This window comes from Cherax quadricarinatus, chromosome 3 (assembly GCF_038502225.1).
Source record: "Cherax quadricarinatus isolate ZL_2023a chromosome 3, ASM3850222v1, whole genome shotgun sequence".
Taxonomy (NCBI): domain Eukaryota; kingdom Metazoa; phylum Arthropoda; class Malacostraca; order Decapoda; family Parastacidae; genus Cherax; species Cherax quadricarinatus.
The window spans coordinates 79,411,729-79,433,880 of NC_091294.1; the positions used below are offsets into that span (position 1 = coordinate 79,411,729).

At 42.9% G+C, this 22,152-nt stretch overlaps 1 protein-coding gene across 7 annotated transcripts in view; it reads left to right on the top strand.

Annotated features, from left to right (window-relative positions):
* Hipk (Homeodomain interacting protein kinase) overlaps positions 1–22,152 on the top strand; it is a 160,087-nt gene that overhangs the window by 94,600 nt on the left and 43,335 nt on the right. For 5 of the 7 annotated variants that reach the window (XM_070092997.1, XM_070092989.1, XM_070092967.1 and 2 more), the window contains 5 exons: positions 1,357–1,530; positions 4,019–4,154; positions 6,238–6,390; positions 8,804–9,003; positions 11,111–11,576. In XM_070092997.1, coding sequence (XP_069949098.1) covers positions 1,357–1,530; positions 4,019–4,154; positions 6,238–6,390; positions 8,804–9,003; positions 11,111–11,576 — 1,129 coding nt within the window. The remainder of the gene's footprint in view (positions 1–1,356; positions 1,531–4,018; positions 4,155–6,237; positions 6,391–8,803; positions 9,004–11,110; positions 11,577–22,152) is intronic. The other 2 variants (XM_070092978.1, XM_070092985.1) reach the window with 1 other exon arrangement.

Below are 22,152 nucleotides of genomic sequence, written 5' to 3' on the forward strand. Positions count from 1 at the left end.
AGTGTGAGCAAGGTAACATGAAGAGATTCAGGGAAACTGGTTAGCCAGACTTGAGTCCTCTAGGTGGGAGGTACAGTACCTGCACTGTAAAGAAGAGGTGGGAGGGAGGTACAGTACCTGCACTGTAAAGAAGAGGTGGGAGGGAGGTACAGTACCTGCACTGTAAAGAAGAGGTGGGAAGGAGGTACAGTACCTGCACTGTAAAGAAGAGGTGGGAGGGAGGTACAGTACCTGCACTGTAAAGAAGAGGTGGGAGGGAGGTACAGTACCTGCACTGTAAAGAAGAGGTGGGAGGGAGGTACAGTATCTGCACTGTAAAGAAGAGGTTTGGAATATTGGCTGTTTGGAGTGACATGTAAACCGTCGTATCGGTGCCTCTGGCAAGACACTGATGATGTGAATGCTGATGAAACTGTTTCTTTTTTCAGGTCGTTTTACCTTGATGGTAGATGACTAGTGTGTTAAAAAAAAAAAATAGGTACTTATTGGAGGTTTTAAGAAACTTATACAGAAGTTATAGTAGATAATTCTTGTACCTAGGTTTTTGTAGGTAATGCCTTGTACAGAGGTTATTGTAGGTAATACTTTGTATAGAGGTTATTGTAGGTAATACCTTGTACAGAGGTTATTGTAGGTAATACCTTGTACAGAGGTTATTGTAGGTAATACTTTCTACAGAGGTTATTGTAGGTAATACCTTGTACAGAGGTTATTGTACGTAATACCTTGTACAGAGGTTATTGTAGGTAATACTTTGTATAGAGGTTATTGTAGGTAATACCTTGTACAGAGGTTATTGTAGGTAATACCTTGTACAGAGGTTATTGTAGGTAATACTTTCTACAGAGGTTATTGTAGGTAATACCTTGTACAGAGGTTATTGTAGGTAATACCTTGTACGAAGGTTATTGTAGGTAATACCTTGTACAGAGGTTATTGTAGGTAATACCTTGTACAGAGGTTATTGTAGGTAATACCTTGTACAGAGGTTATTGTAGGTAATACCTTGTACAGAGGTTATTGTAGGTAATACCTTGTACAGAAGTTATTATAGGTAATACCTTGTACAGAGGTTATTGCAGGTAATACCTTGTACAGACGTTATTGTAACAATACAGTGGTTATTGTAACACTTGTACAGAGGTTATTGTATCAATTGTACAGGGGTTATTGTAACACTTGTACAGAGGTTATTGTAACAATTGTACAGGGGTTATTGTAACACTTATACAGAGGTTATTGTAACAATTACACAGGGGTTATTGTAGCACTTGTACAGAGGTTATTGTAAGACTTATACAGAGGTTATTGTAAGGAGTACAGTGCCACTGTTTTATAAAGCTTGTTTATTAACAGGTGGACACACTGGTCAAGCATCTCAACAGACACACAGCAGCCAGCAGCACTCCAACAGCAATTATAGCAGCAGTATCAACAGCAGTGGCAGACAGCAAACCATCACCATCCGTGACACTCCATCTCCGGCCGTCTCTGTCATCACCATCAGCGACAGTGACGACGAGGCTGCAGGTCTGTGCTACCACAGTTATTGTTGACTTGGTACTTATACAGTAGGTTAGGTCTCAGGCTACTGTAAGGCCTTACTTATACAGCAGGGTAGGGTTCAGGCTACTGTAGGGCCCCACTTATACAGCAAGTTAGGTTCCAGGCTACTGTAGAGCCCCACTTATACAGCAAGTTAGGTTCCAGGCTACTGTAGAGCCCCACTTATACAGCAAGTTAGGTTCCAGGCTACTGTAGAGCCCCACTTGTACAGCAAGTCAGGTTCCAGGCTACTGTAGAGCCCCACTTGTACAGCAAGTTAGGTTCCAGGCTACTGTAGAGCCCCACTTGTACAGCAAGTTAGGTTCCAGGCTACTGTAGAGCCCACTTGTACAGCAAGTTAGGTTCCAGGCTACTGTAGAGCCCCACTTGTACAGCAAGTTAGGTTCCAGGCTACTGTAGGGCTCCACTTGTACAGCAAGTTAGGTTCCAGGCTACTGTAGGGCTCCACTTGTACAGCAAGTTAGGTTCCAGGCTACTGTAGAGCCCCACTTGTACAGCAAGTTAGGTTCCAGGCTACTGTAGAGCCCCACTTGTACAGCAAGTTAGGTTCCAGGCTACTGTAGAGCCCCACTTGTACAGCAAGTTAGGTTCCAGGCTACTGTAGAGACCCACTTGTACAGCAAGTCAGGTTCCAGGTACTGTAGAGCCCCACTTGTACAGCAAGTTAGGTTCCAGGCTACTGTAGGGCCCCACTTGTACAGCAAGTTAGGTTCCAGGCTACTGTAGAGCCCCACTTGTACAGCAAGTTAGGTTCCAGGCTACTGTAGAGCCCTACTTGTACAGCAAGTTATGTTCCAAGCTACTGTAGGGCCCCACTTGTACAGCAAGTTAGGTTCCAGGCTACTGTAGAGCCCCACTTGTACAGCAAGTTAGGTTCCAGGCTACTGTAGAGCCCCACTTGTACAGCAAGTTAGGTTCCAGGCTACTGTAGAGCCCCACTTGTACAGCAAGTTAGGTTCCAGGCTACTGTAGGGCCCCACTTGTACAGCAAGTTAGGTTCCAGGCTACTGTAGAGCCCCACTTATACAGCAAGTTAGGTTCCAGGCTACTGTAGAGCCCCACTTGTACAGCAAGTTAGGTTCCAGGCTACTGTAGAGCCCCACTTGTACAGCAAGTTAGGTTCCAGGCTACTGTAGGGCCCCACTTGTACAGCAAGTTAGGTTCCATGCTACTGTAGAGCCCCACTTATACAGCAAGTTAGGTTCCATGCTACTGTAGAGCCCCACTTGTACAGCAAGTCAGGTTCCAGGCTACTGTAGGGCCCCACTTGTACAGCAAGTCAGGTTCCAGGCTACTGTAGGGCCCCACTTGTACAGCAAGTTAGGTTCCATGCTACTGTAGAGCCCCACTTGTACAGCAAGTTAGGTTCCAGGCTACTGTAGAGCCCCACTTGTACAGCAAGTCAGGTTCCAGGCTACTGTAGGGCCCCACTTGTACAGCAAGTTAGGTTCCAGGCTACTGTAGAGCCCCACTTATACAGCAAGTTAGGTTCCAGGCTACTGTAGAGCCCCACTTGTACAGCAAGTTCAGTTCCAGGCTACTGTAGAGCCCCACTTGTACAGCAAGTTAGGTTCCAGGCTACTGTAGAGCCCTACTTGTACAGGAAGTTAGGTTCCAGGCTACTGTAGGGCCCCACTTGTACAGCAAGTTAGGTTCCAGGCTACTGTAGAGCCCCACTTATACAGCAAGTTAGGTTCCAGGCTACTGTAGAGCCCCACTTATACAGCAAGTCAGAGTAAGTGAAGAATGGCTAGAATTGAAAATCACTGTATTAATGAAATGCTGTAAAATGAAGCGCTGTAAAGTGTTTTAGTTTACAGCAAAATACTACTGTAAAGTGAAACACTGTAAAGACAAGTGCTCTGAAGTAAAGCGCTGTAAAACAAAATGCTATAGAGCATAGTGCTGTAAAAGCATTTCATTTTACAGCAAACTGCTGTAAAGCAAAACACTGTTAAGACACACACTGTAAAGTGAAGCGCTGTAAAACAAAACCTTGTAATGCAAAGCACTGTGAAGCAGGGTCCTCCTGTACAGAGCCTCCTTGCTTTATCATGGTTGGATGTACAATATTTACAATACAGCCTCTCCTCACTTACTAATGTACTCATTTACTGACGCCTTGGACTTACGATTAGCTCTCTGACCAGTATTTATACCTACAAACTGTATATTAGAGCTGATTTGCTCTATTCTGTTTATCTTAATATAGTACAGTACACTACTGTATGAACATTTAAAAATATACCAGAAATGTTATAAATGGTGCAAAGGTGACATTAAACAATATCAAAGATTGTTGACACAAACCCACTAACATTATAGTATGCTCCTCACTTAGTGATGAATTCGTTTAACGACGTGGTCTTAGGAATGGAACTACGTCATTAAGTTAGGAGAGGCTGTATTTACAATCTTGCATGTCTGGGGTAACAATGATCGACTGTTGCAGGTAAATGTTGCAAGGACCGTCACTGCTCAACGTGTGTCAACAACAACAAGATTGCTTCCAGTTCACAGCAGCACCAGCAACAACAGCAGCAGCAACAACAGCAACAGCAGACATCGCACGATGACAAATATGCTAGGTGAGTAGAGACCTTATATTATAATTATTTATGTTATCTTGATTGTTGTTTGTAGTAGTACACTATTACTAGTTACTACTACTGCTGTTACTGTTACTACTGCTGCTGCTGTTACTGTTACTTCTACTGCTATTACTGTTACTACTATTACTGTTACTACTATTACTGTTACTTCTACTACTGTTACTACTACTGCTGTTACTACTACTGCTGTTACTGTTACTATTATTACTGTTACTACTATTACTGTTACTGCTGTTACTGTTACTATTATTACTGTTATTATTGTGACCCTTACCTTCACATGTTAGTGTAACTAGTTAATACTCTCACCCTTACCTTCACATGTTAGTGTAACTACTTAACACTTTCAAGGTCGGCAGGCCCTCTCCTAAACTTGTTCTCAGGGTCGGAAATTTAAAAAAAAAAAGAATAATTATTTTTTCTTAAGAAATGAGAGAATTTTTTCCCGATCATAGTGATACCAAAAGTATGAAATTTGATGGAAAACTTACAGAATTATGCTCTCATGAAGTTAGCGGTCTCAACGATGCTTATGCATCGGCGATTTCACCCACTTTGAGCCCTATTTTCGGCCAATTCCAATGTACCAGTCGACAAAAATCATAACTATTTCACTAGAACTCCATTTTTTCTATCGAATGAGTACAAGAAACCACCCATCTACCGATTTCAACTATCCAGTAAAATGGTCCGAAATTGGCAATTTTGCCAAGTTCACACAAATTTCAAAAGATGCCAATTTCTAAATAGGGTCCAGAATAAACAAGACAGACATTCCTGGCACTAAAATAACATTTCCTCTGTTCATTAGTGATGTCCCCAGGCCTCTGTTACATTTCTTTTGCTTTCCACTTTGAATTTTTATTCACACACCAAAAAAATAAGATTTACTGTTATGCAGACTACTGCATTAGTGTAGAAATGGTATAAATAATATCAGTGCACTTGTGAAATAATATTAGACTCACCAGTTGATGTGTATTGGCCGCTTGGCATGATTTATTTACTTTTGAACTTTGGCAAAAATCAAACATTTCTGCTACTTTGAGCTTAATTTCAAGGTGCTTTTCATTGTGAAACCAATAAAAATCATCTCAATTTCCATAATATGTCTTCAATTCTATAAAATGAGACCAGGAAAACTAAAGTACAACCATAAATAGCATACGAAAATACACTGCAAAAACACTCCAAAAACACGGTCGGAGTTTATTTTTCTCATTATGCACCGTGTGCTGCAGGATTTTTATATTGTGCACACTGACCACACAGACCCATTCTTTCATGTGTAGGCCTACCAGCTTTCTCTCGCTAGATTTGAAGGCAATAGAATTTATGCGTACTAGTACGGCACCAACCCTGGCATGCACACCGTACTAGTACGGCACCAACCCTGAAAGGGTTAATACTCTCACCTTTATCTTCACATGTTAGTGTATCTAGTTAATATTGTCACCCTTATCTTCGCATGTTAGTGTAACTAGTTAATATTGTCACCCTTACCTTCACATGTTAGTGTAACTAGTTAATATTATCACAGTTACCTTCACATGTTAGTGTAACTAGTTAATATTATTGCCCTTACCTTCACATGTTAGTGTAACTAGTTAATATTGTCATCCTTACCTTCACATGTTAGTGTAACTAGTTAATATTGTCACCCTTACCTTCACATGATAGTGTAACTAGTTAATATTGTCACAATTACCTTCACATGTTAGTGTAACTAGTTAATATTTTCACCCTTACCTTCACATGATAGTGTAACTAGTTAATACTCTCACCCTTACCTTCACATGATAGTGTAACTAGTTAATACTCTCACCCTTACCTTCATATTGTCACCCTTACCTTCACTTGTTAGTGTAACTAGTTAATACCTTACCTTCACATGTTAGTGTGACTAGTTAATGCTCTTACCCTTACCTTCACATGTTAGTGTAACTGGTTAGTATTGTCACCCGTACCTTCACATGTTAGTGTGACTAGTTAATATTGTCACCCTTACCTTAATGGAACAAGTGCTGATAGTTATTGTAACATAACATTTGGTCGTCAGTTTGTCCCACAACTACTCGTCGGTGGGAGCGTCTCACAGCCAGAAGAAGAGACTGCTGGCCAAGGCTCAGAGCGAGTGCATGTTGCACGTTGCAAAGCCAGAAGCTCGCGACTATGTTGCTCAACACTCCCGCGACAACATCTACACCACCAGGTGAGTCACTACTCCCAGGTGAGTCACTACTCCCAGGTGAGTCACCACTGCCAGGTGAGTCAGTATTCCCAGGTGGGTCACTACTGCCAGGTGAGTCAGTACTCCCAGGTGGGTCACTCCTGCCAGGTGAGTCAGTATTCCCAGGTGTCACTACTGCTAGGTGAGTCAGTACTCCCAGGTGTCACTACTGCCAGGTGAGTCAGTATTCCCAGGTGAGTTACTACTGCCATGTGAGTCAGTACCCTCAGGTGAGTCAGTACTTCCACTGTCTAGCTTGTTATTGTGTGAGTCCCTCAGTGAATGTGACCTTTCACTGAATCCCCTCAGGGAATGTGACTTTCCTTTCCCTTGGATCAAACCTTATTTGCTTCTCACATTGTCCCTATTTGGACCCCTGATCTGAAACTTGCTCTCAGGGTCCAAAAATTTAAAATTTTCTCATGAAATGATAAAGAATGTTTTTCCAAAGGTAACGATGCCAAAAGTACAAAGTTTGGTGGAAAACTTGTGGAATTACTCCAGCGGGATTTACACACCGGCTGTTTTGTCCACTTTGAAGCCTATTTTACACCAATTCCAATGTTCCATTTGACCAAATTCTTAGCTATATCACTAGTGTGTCTTCCATTCTGTGGATTGAGTGCAACAAACTGACCAAACTATTACAGCTAACTAATAAAGTGGTCACAAGTTGATAATTTGGTTAGTTTTACACACAAAAAAATGCCAGTTTAAAATAGGGTCTCGGATAAACAATGTAGACATTGCTGGCATTAAAACATTTCCTTTGTTCATTAGTTACCTCTCCATGTCTCTCCAGACCTCCCCAGGCCTCTTTAGGTCTTTCCAGACCTCCCCTGGCCTCTCCAGACCACCTCAGCCCTCTCCATTTCTCACCAGGCTTCCTCAGTCCTCCCTAGGCATCATTAGGCCTCTACAGACCTCCCCAGGCCTCCATAGGCCCCATAGACCTCCCTATGCTTCCCCAGGTTCTCCTTAGGCCTTCCCAGACCTCCCTACTCCTCCTCAGGCCTCCCCAAATCTCTCCAGGCCTCCCCAGACCTTCCCAGGCATCTCTAGGTCTCCCTAGGCCTCCTCAGACCTCTCCTTTATATTACATTTATCTTCCACTTTTAATTTTTATTCACACAACAAGTATTAGATTTAGTGTTACGCAGGCTACTGTCTTATTGTGAATGTGCATTAGACTGGACAGTTGGACATATATTAGACAGGACAGTTGGATGTATATTAGACCGGACAGTTGGACGTATATTAGACCGGACAGTTTATTAGACTGGAGAGTTTAGGTATATTAAACCTGACAGTTGGACGTATATTAGACCGGACAGTTGGATGTGTATTAGACTGGACATTTGACATGTATTAGACGAGTGATGTGATTAGCATCAATTTCAAGATACTTCTGGTCTTGAAAACAGTCAATATCGTCTATATTTCAGTAATATACCTTTCATTCTATCAAATTAAACCAAGAATAAAACCACAAAAACCTTCCCAAAAATACTCAGCAAAGTCGCTGTTTTAAACCAAACGCACGGTCGCTGTTCTGTTTTTCCCACCCTGCACTGCATGCTGCAGGATTTTTTTATACGGTGCACACTCATCACATAGACCCATTCTCTCATATCTATGTCAAAAGTGACCTCTCAAAGCTCATCTAATTGAGCTGAGCTCATTGACATAGAACTACAGTGGACCCCCGCATAACGATTACCTCCGAATGCGACCAATTATGTAAGTGTATATAAGTGCGTTTGTACGTGTATGTTTGGGGGTCTGAAATGGACTAATCTACTTCACAATATTTCTTATGGGAACAAATTCGGTCAGTACTGGCACCTGAACATACTTCTGGAGTGAAAAAATATCGTTAACCGGGGGTCCACTGTATTGCAACGACCCTAAGACGGTTATATTATAGGTAAGATGTGTAGTGTTATATTACTGTAAGTCAGTGTTATAGATCATCAGAAGAGTCAGTGTTATAGATCAGTGTAAGAGTTTTATAGATCAGTGTAAGACAGTATTATAGATCAATGTAAGACAGTATTATAGATCAATGTAAGACAGTATTATAGATCAATGAAAGACAGTATTATAGATCAATGTAAGACAGTATTATAGATCAATGTAACACAGTATTATAGATTAATGTAACACAGTATTATAGATCAATGTAAAACAGTATTATAGATCAATGTAAGACAGTATTATAGATCAATGAAAAACAGTATTATAGATCAATGTAAGACAGTATTATAGATCAATGTAAGACAGTATTATAGATCAATGTAAGACAGTATTATAGATCATTGTAGCAGTGTTATAGATCATTGTAAGTCAGTATATGCACCCACTGCCCACCTTAATAACCACCCACTGCCCACAGGGATCACCTGGCGCCGCCCGCCGCCCACGTCAGGGACTCACTGTTGCAGCCGCTACCCGCCCACCACGACAACCTCCCACCGCCCGCCGCCCACACCCGCGACCCCGCCCGCACCCACACCCACACTCACACCCACTCTTACACCCAGCCTCCACAGGCACATAAAGACTACTCTATACAGTCTGGAGTACACCCGCCTGGTAAGATTTTTACAAGTAATTCCTCTTTAGTAGATTACAGACTTTCTAGTAGAGTACAAACTTTTTAGTAGAGTACAAACCTCTGTAAAATTGATTACTTGATGCTCAGTAATGTCCTCCATTGTGACAGGAACTCTGGAAATTGATTAATGGGCATTTTTGGACCCCCTTCTGGGGTCCTCTTCAGCAGACAACCCCAACAGGGGGTCAACGCACACATCAGTTACTGTATTTTACAGCATCAAAGATGCCATTTTTCCCCAAATATTTCCGCAAATTTTCCTGAAGTCTTGGAGGCAGAAGTTCATTTGTCAAAAATTTAGCCTATCAGAATTGGGGCAGTGTTGACAACTGAGCGTCCTGTTTGCTGTAAAATACGGTAATTTTCTAAGCATTGACTAGTGTTAATTATCCTCTCTAGTTATCAGTTGATGTATATTAGTCCTAGCTTTAAGAATTAATAGTCACCATGTACCTGCATCATTCTAGGTGACAAATACTAGCAGCAGAGTGCTAGTAACACCTACTACTGTATAAATAAATACTAGCAGCAAGGTTCTGGTAACACCTACTTGTGTATAAATTACTAGATATTAGCAGCAGGGTGCTAGTAACACCTACTTGTTGTTGGTTTATTTATGAACCAGAAAGTATATTGGAGGGAAAGTGGCAATGTTTTAAGTGGTAAGTGTTTGTGGCCACTTTACCTCAATGCAAAATGGTCGATGCTTTAAGAACATGTGGTAAGTTACCTGAGGCAGGTGTGGATGAGGCAAGTGTGGACAAGACAAGTGTGGACAAGACAAGTGTGGAAGAGACAAGTGTGGACAAGGCAATTGTGGACGAGACAAGTGTGGGCGAGACAAGTGTGGACGAGGCAAGTGTGGACGAGGCAAATGTGGACCACACAGGTGTGAACAACTCAGGTGTGAACAAGACAGGTGTGGACAATACAGGTGTGAACATCACAGGTGTGGATAACACAGGTGTGAACAACACAGGTGTTTCAAATTATAATTGACACGTTCCCTTATATGTATTTGTACCAATATATTGTGTATTATTCCTGAATGAACACAGGATGAGTCGCAATGAATGTCAGTGACTGAAGACTGGGGTTGGGGAGACTTCAACTGTGGTCCTAGTGCATACTGTTATCTTGCCTGAGGTGAACACAGGATGAGTCGCAATGAATGTCAGTGACTGAAGACTGCGGTTGGGGAGACTTCAACTGTGGTCCTAGTGCATACTGTTATCTTGCCTGAGGGGGATGAGAAGATATGTCATGATAGCTTTTTGGATTGTGGGTGGGGATATTAGTGTCACTGTTGATATAACAAGTTACTGTTGTGGCACTGTTGATATAAGCAAGTCACTGTTGTGGCACTGCTGATATTAGCAAGTCACTGTTGTGGCACTTGATATAAGCAAGTCATTGTTGTGGCACTGCTGATATAAGCAAGTCACTGTTATGGCATTGTAGATATAAGCAAGTCACTGTTGTGGCACTGTTAATATAACAAGTTACTATTATGGCACTGTTAATATAAGCAAGTCACTGTTGTGGCACTGTTGATATAAGCAAGTCACTGTTATGGCATTGTTGATATAAGCAAGTCACTGTTTTGGCACTTGATATAAGCAAGTCAGTGTTGATATAACAAGTTACTGTTGTGGCACTGTTGATATAAGCAAGTCACTGTTATGGCATTGTTGATACAAGTAAGTCACTGTTGTGGCACTGTTGATATAAGCAAGTTGCATGATGTGTTACAGTGTGTGTTACATTAGTACAGGTGGTCCTTGACTTACCATAAGGTCACAGTCCGACTAACCCACCATAAGTCGAACCATCGTAATTTGAAATATTGTAAGTCAGACCATTGTAAGTTGAGGAACACCTGTATTGTGTTCATTACTTGATATGTTACATTACATTACATTACATTACATAAGTCCTCAACTTACATTGTGGATCTCTTGTATTGTGTACAGTAATATATAATAATGATGATATAGACAATATACAGAAGATGTCAGGGTGCTTGTAAGTGTTCAACTTAGTGTATATGATGTTCATTACATGATGTGTTATACTGTGATGTAGTATGTGTTGTTGCAGGACACAAGGACTACTCACAGCCTCCAGTAGCCCACAGTAACCGTGACCAGCGCGTGGTGGTAGGCAGCATGAAGGGCTGGTGCAGCAGTAGCAGCAGAGGCAGCAGTGCGGTGGTGGGCGGGCAGGGCAGTAGCGGCAGCAGCAGTAACAGCAGCCTGACCTACGCCCACACGCTAGGGCGGGCACACGCTGGAGGTGGCGGCGGCAGCCACCACTCCCCGACCGCCCAGGCTCACGGCTTGTCGCCCATCTCCCAGATAGCTGTCACCAGCTCCCTGGCTGGTATTGTGCCCACGCAGGCGGATGTTTACCGGGAGTATCGCCGTGCTGCACCGCCACAGGCCGCTGCCGCTGCTGCCGCTGCTGCTCAGGTGTACGTTGCTACCACTCAACCAACTTACCTACCCTCATCCATCCCTGCTACTCATACTGTCAACCCTTTTACACCAGGGTAAGTTTGTGGTGGTTTTGTGTGTGTGTGTGTGTGTGTGTGTGTGTGTACTCGCCTAGTTGAGGTTGCAGGGGTCGAGTCCTAGCTCCTGGCCCCGCCTCTTCATTGGTCGCTACTAGGTCACTCTCCCTGAACCATGAGCTCTATCATACCTCTGCTTAAGGCTATGTATGGATCCTGCCTCCACTACGTCGCTTCTCAAACTATTCCACTTCCTGACTACTCTGTGGCTGAAGAAATACTTCCTAACATCCCTGTGATTCATCTGTGTCTTCAACTTCCAACTGTGTCCCCGTGTTGCTGTGTCCAATCTCTGGAACATCCTGTCTTTGTCCACCTTGTCAATTCCTCTCAGTATTTTGTGTGTCGTTATCACGTCCCCCCTATCTCTCCTGTCCTCCAGTGTTGTCAGGTTGATTTCCCTTAACCTCTCCTCATAGAACATACCCCTTAGCTCTGGGACTAGTCTTGTTGCAAACCTTTGCACTTTCTCTAGTTTTTTTATGTGCTTGGCAAGGTGTGGGTTCCAAACTGGTGCCGCATACTCCAATATGGGCCTAACGTACACGGTGTACAGGGTCCTGAACGATTCCTTATTAAGATGTTGGAATGCTGTTCTGAGGTTTGCTAGGCGCCCATATGCTGCAGCCGTTATTTGGTTGATGTGTGCTTCAGGAGATGTGCCTGGTGTTATACTCACCCTAAGATCTTTTTCCTTGAGTGAGGTTTGTAGCCTGTGGCCCCCTAGACTGTATTCTATCTGCGGTCTTCTTTGCCCTTCCCCAATCTTCATGACTTTGCACTTGGTGGAGTTGAACTCCAGGAACCAATTGCTGGACCAAGTCTGCAGCCTGTCCAGATCCCTTTGTAGTTCTGCCTGGTCTTCGATCGAATGGATTCTTCTCATCAACTTCACGTCATCTGCAAACATGTTACAAAAAATGCGATTTCTAATAAGCTTAGAGATCTCCAGTTAATACTAGAAAGGACTGCTCTTCTAGCATTCAGCCTGTTACTGGGTTTTCGTAACAAGTAGTCAGTATCCTGGTCCAATTATCCATTAAAATTCAATAATAATTATTAGTGCTTCAAGATTGCAACTTGTAGGTTACTAACTGAAGAAATTAAAATTTAATAAATTTATTAACAATCAAGATGTCTAGGAGTATATTATCAAATTAAAATAAATTAATAAATTTAAACAAATTAATAATAATCACTTCTCTCGTGTACAGTAGTATTGTGCTGATGGCACATATCACATTTATACATCTTAAGTACCGTCTAGTACATTAACATTTAATAATACAATATACAAATAAGTTTGTGTGTATGTGCGTAAGTCCTCTTAAGTAGTTCGCTATGTCTCACGACTCTACTAGACTTAAACCAATGACTGACAAAGTCCTCACATCAACTAACTTCTTGACCACCTGGCAATCAGAACAGCTTACTTGAACAATAAAACGATTGCTAAGCCCAATAGCTATATAACAAGCAACTGCGACACAGAATCAGGAACAAGATAATATAACGACACTAAGTAGGGACCATCAGCAGATCCTCCACAAAAGTCACAAAACTCCCATAATACTGAATCTAAGTTCAGCATAAGAAAGTCCCGACTGTGACAGTACACAGATACCAATACAAATTAGGTCAGAAGCTACAGCTCAGGACCTGAGTTTCTCAGAGTGTCTATGCGACACACAACCTCAGTACAACGTCGAAAATCACTAAGTCTAGACGATGTTCTGTGAACAGAGTCCCACAGAACCTACAGCAGTGAGACAGAGACGATCTTCCAACAAGGGCCAATAAGGGAGATTTAGGCTCGTCTTGTCTAGAATACGTCCAACCACCAAGCGAGTCTAGACCAGACTGAATACTTCAGGCGAGGTGTGAACACCCCCCCTCGATCACGTGATAGCTCCATGGACAGTTGCTGCCTAGAAACACAGAAGCCGGCAACGTAACGAGCCACCAGCGATAATTACAGTAGTTAGACAATCAAGACTTGAACTATGAGCACATAATAATAATATATAAATGTTACATCCTACCTAACAACATAACTAAGTCAAATAATAATATAAAGCAATATATTTACGATTTAGCTATTATTGCAAATATAAGCAGTATAAAATTATATGAAAAGGTAATATACATTATATACATTGTGACCCATTCAGGGGTTGCAACAGGACACTTCTGTCATGTCGTTCACAAATACCAGAAACAGCACTGGTCCTAGGACTAACCCCTGTGGGACCCCGCTGGTCACAGGCGCCCACTCTGACTCCTCGCCACGTACCATGACTCGCTGCTGTCTTCCTGACAAGTATTCCCTGATCCATTGTAGTGCCTTTCCTGTTATCCGTGCTTGGTCCTGTGTGTGTGTGTGTGTGTGTGTGTGTGTTGTGTGTAAAACTCACAGTATAAGTCACAATAACTGGTTCTTCCTGTTCTATTATCATGTAATAATTATAAATAATAACAAATGCACAACATTGACTGGACCGGTTCACTGGGACATTACGACAACATTATGGTTCATCACTGCGGACCAGTAACACTCATAGGTATGGTGAGGCACTTGGTATGGTGAGGCACTTGGTATGGTGAGGCACTTGGTATGGTGAGGCACTTGTGGGTATGGTGAGGCACTTGTGGGTATGGTGAGGCACTTGTGGGTATGGTGAGGCACTTGTGGGTATGGTGAGGCACTCGTGGGTATGGTGAGGCACTCACGGGTATGGTGAGGCACTCGTGGGTATGGTGAGGCACTCATGGGTATGGTGAGGCACTCGTGGGTATGGTGAGGCACTCACGGGTATGGTGAGGCACTCGTGGGTATGGTGAGGCACTCACGGGTATGGTGAGGCACTCGTGGGTATGGTGAGGCACTCATGGGTATGGTGAGGTATTCATGGGTATGGTGAGGCACTCACGGGTATGGTGAGGCACTCATGGGTATGGTGAGGCACTCGTGGGTATGGTGAGGCACTCGTGGGTATGGTGAGGCACTCATGGGTATGGTGAGGCACTCGTGGGTATGGTGAGGCACTCATGGGTATGGTGAGGCACTCGTGGGTATGGTGAGGCACTCATGGGTATGGTGAGGCACTCGTGGGTATGGTGAGGCACTCACGGGTATGGTGAGGCACTCGTGGGTATGGTGAGGCACTCATGGGTATGGTGAGGTATTCGTGGGTATGGTGAGGCACTCACGGGTATGGTGAGGCACTCGTGGGTATGGTGAGGCACTCATGGGTATGGTGAGGTATTCGTGGGTATGGTGAGGCACTCATGGGTATGGTGAGGTATTCGTGGGTATGGTGAGGCACTCATGGGTATGGTGAGGTATTCGTGGGTATGGTGAGGCACTCATGGGTATGGTGAGGTATTCGTGGGTATGGTGAGGCACTCATGGGTATGGTGAGGCACTCATGGGTATGATGAGGTATTCGTGGGAATGGTGAGGCACTCATGGGTATGGTGAGGTATTCGTGGGTATGGTGAGGCACTCATGGGTATGGTGAGGCACTCATGGGTATGGTGAGGTATTCGTGGGTATGGTGAGGCACTCATGGGTATGGTGAGGTATTCGTGGGTATGGTGAGGCACTCATGGGTATGGTGAGGTATTCGTGGGTATGGTGAGGCACTCATGGGTATGGTGAGGTATTCGTGGGTATGGTGAGGCACTCATGGGTATGGTGAGGCACTCATGGGTATGGTGAGGTATTCGTGGGTATGGTGAGGCACTCATGGGTATGGTGAGGTATTCGTGGGTATGGTGAGGCACTCATGGGTATGGTGAGGTATTCGTGGGTATGGTGAGGCACTCATGGGTATGGTGAGGTATTCGTGGGTATGGTGAGGCACTCATGGGTATGGTGAGGTATTCGTGGGTATGGTGAGGCACTCATGGGTATGGTGAGGTATTCGTGGGTATGGTGAGGCACTCACGGGTATGGTGAGGCACTCATGGGTATGGTGAGGCACTCATGGGTATGGTGAGGTATTCGTGGGTATGGTGAGGCACTCATGGGTATGGTGAGGTATTCGTGGGTATGGTGAGGCACTCATGGGTATGGTGAGGTATTCGTGGGTATGGTGAGGCACTCATGGGTATGGTGAGGTATTCGTGGGTATGGTGAGGCACTCATGGGTATGGTGAGGTATTCGTGGGTATGGTGAGGCACTCACGGGTATGGTGAGGCACTCGTGGGTATGGTGAGGCACTCATGGGTATGGTGAGGTATTCGTGGGTATGGTGAGGCACTCATGGGTATGGTGAGGCACTCGTGGGTATGGTGAGGCACTCATGGGTATGGTGAGGCACTCGTGGGTATGGTGAGGCACTCACGGGTATGGTGAGGCACTCGTGGGTATGGTGAGGCACTCATGGGTATGGTGAGGCACTCGTGGGTATGGTGAGGCACTCATGGGTATGGTGAGGTATTCGTGGGTATGGTGAGGCACTCGTGGGTATGGTGAGGCACTCATGGGTATAGTGAGGCACTCACGGGTATGGTGAGGCACTCACGGGTATGGTGAGGTATTCGTGGGTATGGTGAGGCACTCACGGGTATGATGATAATGGCTTGGGAAAATATTTATTATATTTTAACATTTATCCTGAGTGACCCCAACTTACCCAGGTATACTGGATGAATACTCTTTCTACAAGAATATATCTCTAGTTTTAGTAATTATTTGATGATGCTAGAAAATAATAATAATAATAATCCTTATTTTGACACCAGTACATGATACAACTTATACAGACCATAATTGTCATTAATAACATTTTTTTTTTCAACAAGGCGGCCATCTCCCACTGAGGCAGGGTGACCCAAAAAGAAAGAAAATCCCCAAAATATTTTCATCATCATTCAACACTTTCACCTCACTCACACACAATCACTGTTTTTGCAGTAGCACCCAGATACAACAATTTAAAAGCATATATGAAGATATATAACATATCCCTCCAAACTGCCAATATCCCAAACCCCTCCTTTAAAGCGCAGGCATTGTACTTCCCATTTCCAGTACTCAAGTCCGGCTATATAAAAATAACCGGTTTCCCTGAATCCCTTCACTAAATATTACCCTGCTCACACTCCAACAGCTCGTCAGGTCCCAAAAACCATTCATCTCCATTCACTCCTATCTAACACTCTCATGTACGCTTGCTGGAAGTCCAAGCCTCTCTCCCACAAAACCTCTTTTACCCCCTCCCTCCAAACTTTTCGAGGACGACCCCTACCCCGCCTTCCTTCCCCTACAGATTTATATGCTCTCCATGTCATTCTGCTTTGATCCATTTTCTCTAAATGACCAAACCACCTCAACAATCCCTCTTCAGCCCTCTGACTAATACTTTTATTAACTCCACACCTCTTAATTTCCACACCGAATTTTCTGCATAATATTTACACCACACGTTGCCCATAGACAGGACATCTCCACTGCCTCCAAGCGCATCCTCGCTGCTGCATTTACAACTCAAGCTTCACACCCATATAAAAGAGTTGGTACCACTATAATTTCATACATTCCCTTCTTTGCCTCCATAGATAATGTTTTTTGTCTCCACATATACCTCAATGCACCACTTACCTTTTTTCTTCATCAATTCTATGTTTAACCTCATCCTTCAAAAACCCATCCGCTGACACGTCAACTCCCAAATATCTAAAAACGTTCACTTCTTTCATACTCCCTCTCTCCAATGTGATATCCAATTTTTCTTTATCTAAATCGTTTGATACCCTTATCACCTTACTCTTTTCTATGTTCATTTTCAACTTTATACCTTTACACACACTCCCAAACTCGTCCACTAACCTTTGCTACTGTTCTTTAGAATCTCCCATAAGCACAGTATCATCAGCAAAAAGTAACTGTGTCAACTCCCCTTTTGTATTTGATTCCTCATAATTTAATCCCACCCCTCTCCTGAATACCCTAGCATTTACTTCTTTTACAACCCCATCTATAAATATATTAAACAACCATGGTGACATTACACATCCCTGTCTAAGACCTACTTTTACCAGGAAGTAGTCTCCCTCTCTTCTACACATCCTAACCTGAGCTTTACTATCCTCATAAAAACTCTTTACAGCATTTAGTAACTTACCACCTATTCGATATACTTGCAACATCTGCCACATTGCTCCCCTATCCACTCTATATTTTTTTTTTAACGAGTCGGCCGTCTCCCACTGAGGCAGGGTGACCCAAAAAGAAAGAAAATCCCCAAAAAGAAAATACGTTCATCATCATTCAACACTTTCACCTCGCTCACACATAATCACTGTTTTTGCAGAGGTGCTCAGAATACAACAGTTTAGAAATATATATGTATAAAGATACACAACATATCCCTCCAAACTGCCAATATCCCAAACCCCTCCTTTAAAGTGCAGGCATTGTACTTCCCATTTCCAGGACTCAAGTCCGGGTATATAAAATAACCGGTTTCCCTGAATCCCTTCACTAAATATTACCCTGCTCACACTCCAACAGCTCATCAGGTCCCAAATACCATTCGTCTCCATTCACTCCTATCTAACACGCTCATGCACGCTTGCTGGAAGTGAAAGCCCCTCTCCCATTAAACCTCCTTTACCCCCTCCCTCCAACCCTTTCGAGGATGACCCCTACCCAGCCTTCCTTCCCCTTCAGATTTATACGCTCTCCATGTCATTCTACTTTGATCCATTCTCTCTAAATGACCAAACCACCTCAACAACCCCTCTTCAGCCATCTGACTAATACTTTTATTAGCTCCACACCTCTTAATTTCCACTCTCCGAATTTTCTGCGTAATATTTACACTACACATTGCCCTTAAACAGGACATCTCCACTGCCTCCAACCGCTTCCTCACTGCAGCATTTACAACCCAAGCTTCACACCCATATAAGAGTTTTGGTACCACTATACTTTCATACATTCACTTCTTTGCCTCCATAGATAACGTTCTTTGTCTCCACATATACCTCAATGCACCACTCACCTTTTTTTCCCTCATCAATTCTATGATTAACCTCATCCTTCACAAATCCATCCACTGACACATCAACTGCCAAATATGTGAAAACACTCACTTCTTCCATACTCCTCCTCCTCCCCAATTTGATATCCAATTTTTCTTTAACTAAATCATTTGATACCCTCATCACCTTACTCTTTTCTATGTTCACTTTCAACTTGCTACCTTTACACACACTCCCAAATTCGTCCACTAACCTCTGCAGTTTTTCTTTAGAATCCCCCAATAGCACAGTATTATCAGCAAAAAGTAACTGTGTCACATCCCATTTTGTATTTGATTCCCCATAATTTAATCCCACCCCTCTCCCGAATACCCTAGCATTTACTTCTTTTACAACCCCATCTATAAATATATTAAACAACCATGGTGACATTACACATCCCTGTCTAAGACCTACTTTTACTGGGAAGTTGTCTCCCCTCTCTTCTACACACCCTAACCTGAGCCTCACTATCCTCATAAAAACTCTTTACAACATTTAGTAACTTACCACGTATTCCATATACTTGCAACATCTGCCACATTGCTCCCCTATCCACTCTATCATATACCTTTTCTAAATCCATAATTTTTTTTTTTATTATCACACTGGCCGATTCCCACCAAGGCAGGGTGGCCCGAAAAAGAAAAACTTTCACCATCATTCACTCCATCACTGTCTTGCCAGAAGGGTGCTTTACACTACAGTTTTTAAACTGCAACATTAACACCCCTCCTTCAGATTGCAGGCACTGTACTTCCCATCTCCAGGACTCAAGTCCGGCCTGCCGGTTTCCCTGAACCCCTTCATAAATGTTACTTTGCTCACACTCCAACAGCACGTCAAGTATTAAAAACCATTTGTCTCCATTCACTCCTATCAAACACGCTCACGCATGCCTGCTGGAAGTCCAAGCCCCTCCATAAATGCAATGAAAACTTCCCTACCTTTTTCTAAATACTGTTCACATATATGCTTCAATGTAAACACTTGATCTACACATCCCCTACCCACTCTAAAACCTCCTTGCTCATCTGCAATCCTACTCTCTGTCTTACCTCTAATTCTTTCAATAATAGCCCTACTGTACACTTTTTCCTGGTATACTCAGTAAATTTATTCCCCTGCAATTTTTACGATCTCTTTTGTCCCCCTTCCCTTTATATAAAGAAACTGTAGAAGCTCTCTGCCAATCCCTAGGTTCCTTCCTGTCTTTCATACATTTATTAAACAAAAATACCAACCACTCCAACACTATTCCCCCCCCCCCCTCTCCCACTTTTAACATTACTGTCATGATCCTGTCAGTTCCAGCTGCTTTACCCCGTTTCATTCTACATAATTCCTCATGCACCTTACCCACACTCACATCCTGCTCTTCTTCACTCCTAAAAGATGTTATACCTCCCTGACCAGTGCATGAAATTACCACCTCCCTTCATCGACATTTAAAAGTTCCTCAAAATATTCCTGCCATCTACCCAATACCTCCATCTCCCCATCTACTAAATCCCCTACTCTATTTTTAACTGACAGATCCATTTGTTCCCTGGGCTTTCTTAACTTGTTTATCTCACTCTTAAAAATTTTTCTTATTTTCATCAAAATTTCTTGACAATGCATTTTGCACTCTATCATCTGCTCTCCTTTTGCACTCTCTCACCACTCTCTTCACCTTTCTTTAACTCTCCATACTCTGCTCTTCCTATAACACTTCTGCATTGTAAAAACCTCTCATAAGCTACTATATGACATTCTATATAGAAAATCCCTGGTTATACAGAGAAGTACAGTACATTGGTACCTTGGGATATGAACTTAATTCGTTCCAGAAGGCTGTTTAAGTGGCGATACCGAACAAATTTGTTCCCATAAAGAATAATGTAAATTAGATTAATCTGTTTCAGACCCCCAAAATTACACTTACAAAAGCACTTACATAAATATACTTACATAATTGTTCAAGTTTTGAGCTGCTCGTATCCCGAGGTACCACTGTACCTGTACTCTGAAGGATGAGTGAGAATGTTACTGTTCTGGCAGTGGAAAGCACAGTGACTGTACTCTGAAGGATGAGTGAGAATGTTACTGTTCTGGCAGTGGAAAGCACAGTGACTGTACTCTGAAGGATGAGTGAGAATGTTACTGTTCTGGCAGTGGAAAGCACTGTGACTGTACTCTGAAGGATGAGTGAGAATGTTACTGTTCTGGCAGTGGAAAGCACTGTGACTATACTCTGAAGGATGAGTGAGAATGTTACTGTTCTGGCAGTGGAAAGCACAGTGACTGTACTCTGAAGGATGAGTGAGAATGTTACTGTTCTGGCAGTGGAAAGCACTGTGACTGTACTCTGAAGGATGAGTGAGAATGTTACTGTTCTGGCAGTGGAAAGCACTGTGACTGTACTCTGAAGGATGAGTGAGAATGTTACTGTTCTGGCAGTGGAAAGCACAGTGACTGTACTCTGAAGGATGAGTGAGAATGTTACTGTTCTGGCAGTGGAAAGCACAGTGACTGTACTCTGAAGGATGAGTGAGAATGTTACTGTTCTGGCAGTGGAAAGCACTGTGACTATACTCTGAAGGATGAGTGAGAATGTTACTGTTCTGGCAGTGGAAAGCACTGTGACTGTACTCTGAAGGATGAGTGAGAATGTTACTGTTCTGGCAGTGGAAAGCACTGTGACTGTACTCTGAAGGATGAGTGAGAACGTTACTGTTCTGGCAGTGGAAAGCACAGTGACTGTACTCTGAAGGATGAGTGAGAATGTTACTGTTCTGGCAGTGGAAAGCACAGTGACTGTACTCTGAAGGATGAGTGAGAATGTTACTGTTCTGGCAGTGGAAAGCACAGTAACTGTACTCTGAAGGATGAGTGAGAACGTTACTGTTCTGGCAGTGGAAAGCACAGTGACTGTACTCTGAAGGATGAGTGAGATTATTTCAGTACTGGAAGTGTGAAGTACAGTGTCTGAAGTGTTTGACTGAACAATTGTGAATGCATTTTCTTTAACCGTTCAGGTTCCAGACCCCTGATCTGAAACTTGTCCACAGGGTCCAAGAATTTTCAAAAGAAACTTTTGTTATTTTTTCTTATGAAATGGTGGAGAATGTTTTTCTGAAGGTAATAAAAAAAAAGTAAGAAATTTGGTGGAAAATTGGCAAAATTTCGCTATCACGAATTTTGCGGTGTCGGCGATATTTATGCGATGGCAATTTTGCCCACTTTGACTCCTATTTTAGGCCAATTACGTGGTTCCTTGTGACCAAATTCTTATCTATTTTGCTAGTATGTCTTCTATTTTATTGACTGAGCCCAAGAAACCACCCAATCAACTATTTCAACTACCCAATAAAGTGATCAGAAATTGGGAATTTAGCTAATTTGACACAAATTTCAAAATAGGGTCCAGCATTCCTGGCACTAAAATAACATTTCTTCTGTTTTTTAGTTACGTTTCCAAGCTTTACAGATGAATTCCATTTTGATTTTTTATTCACCAAAAAAATAGAAGATTTACTG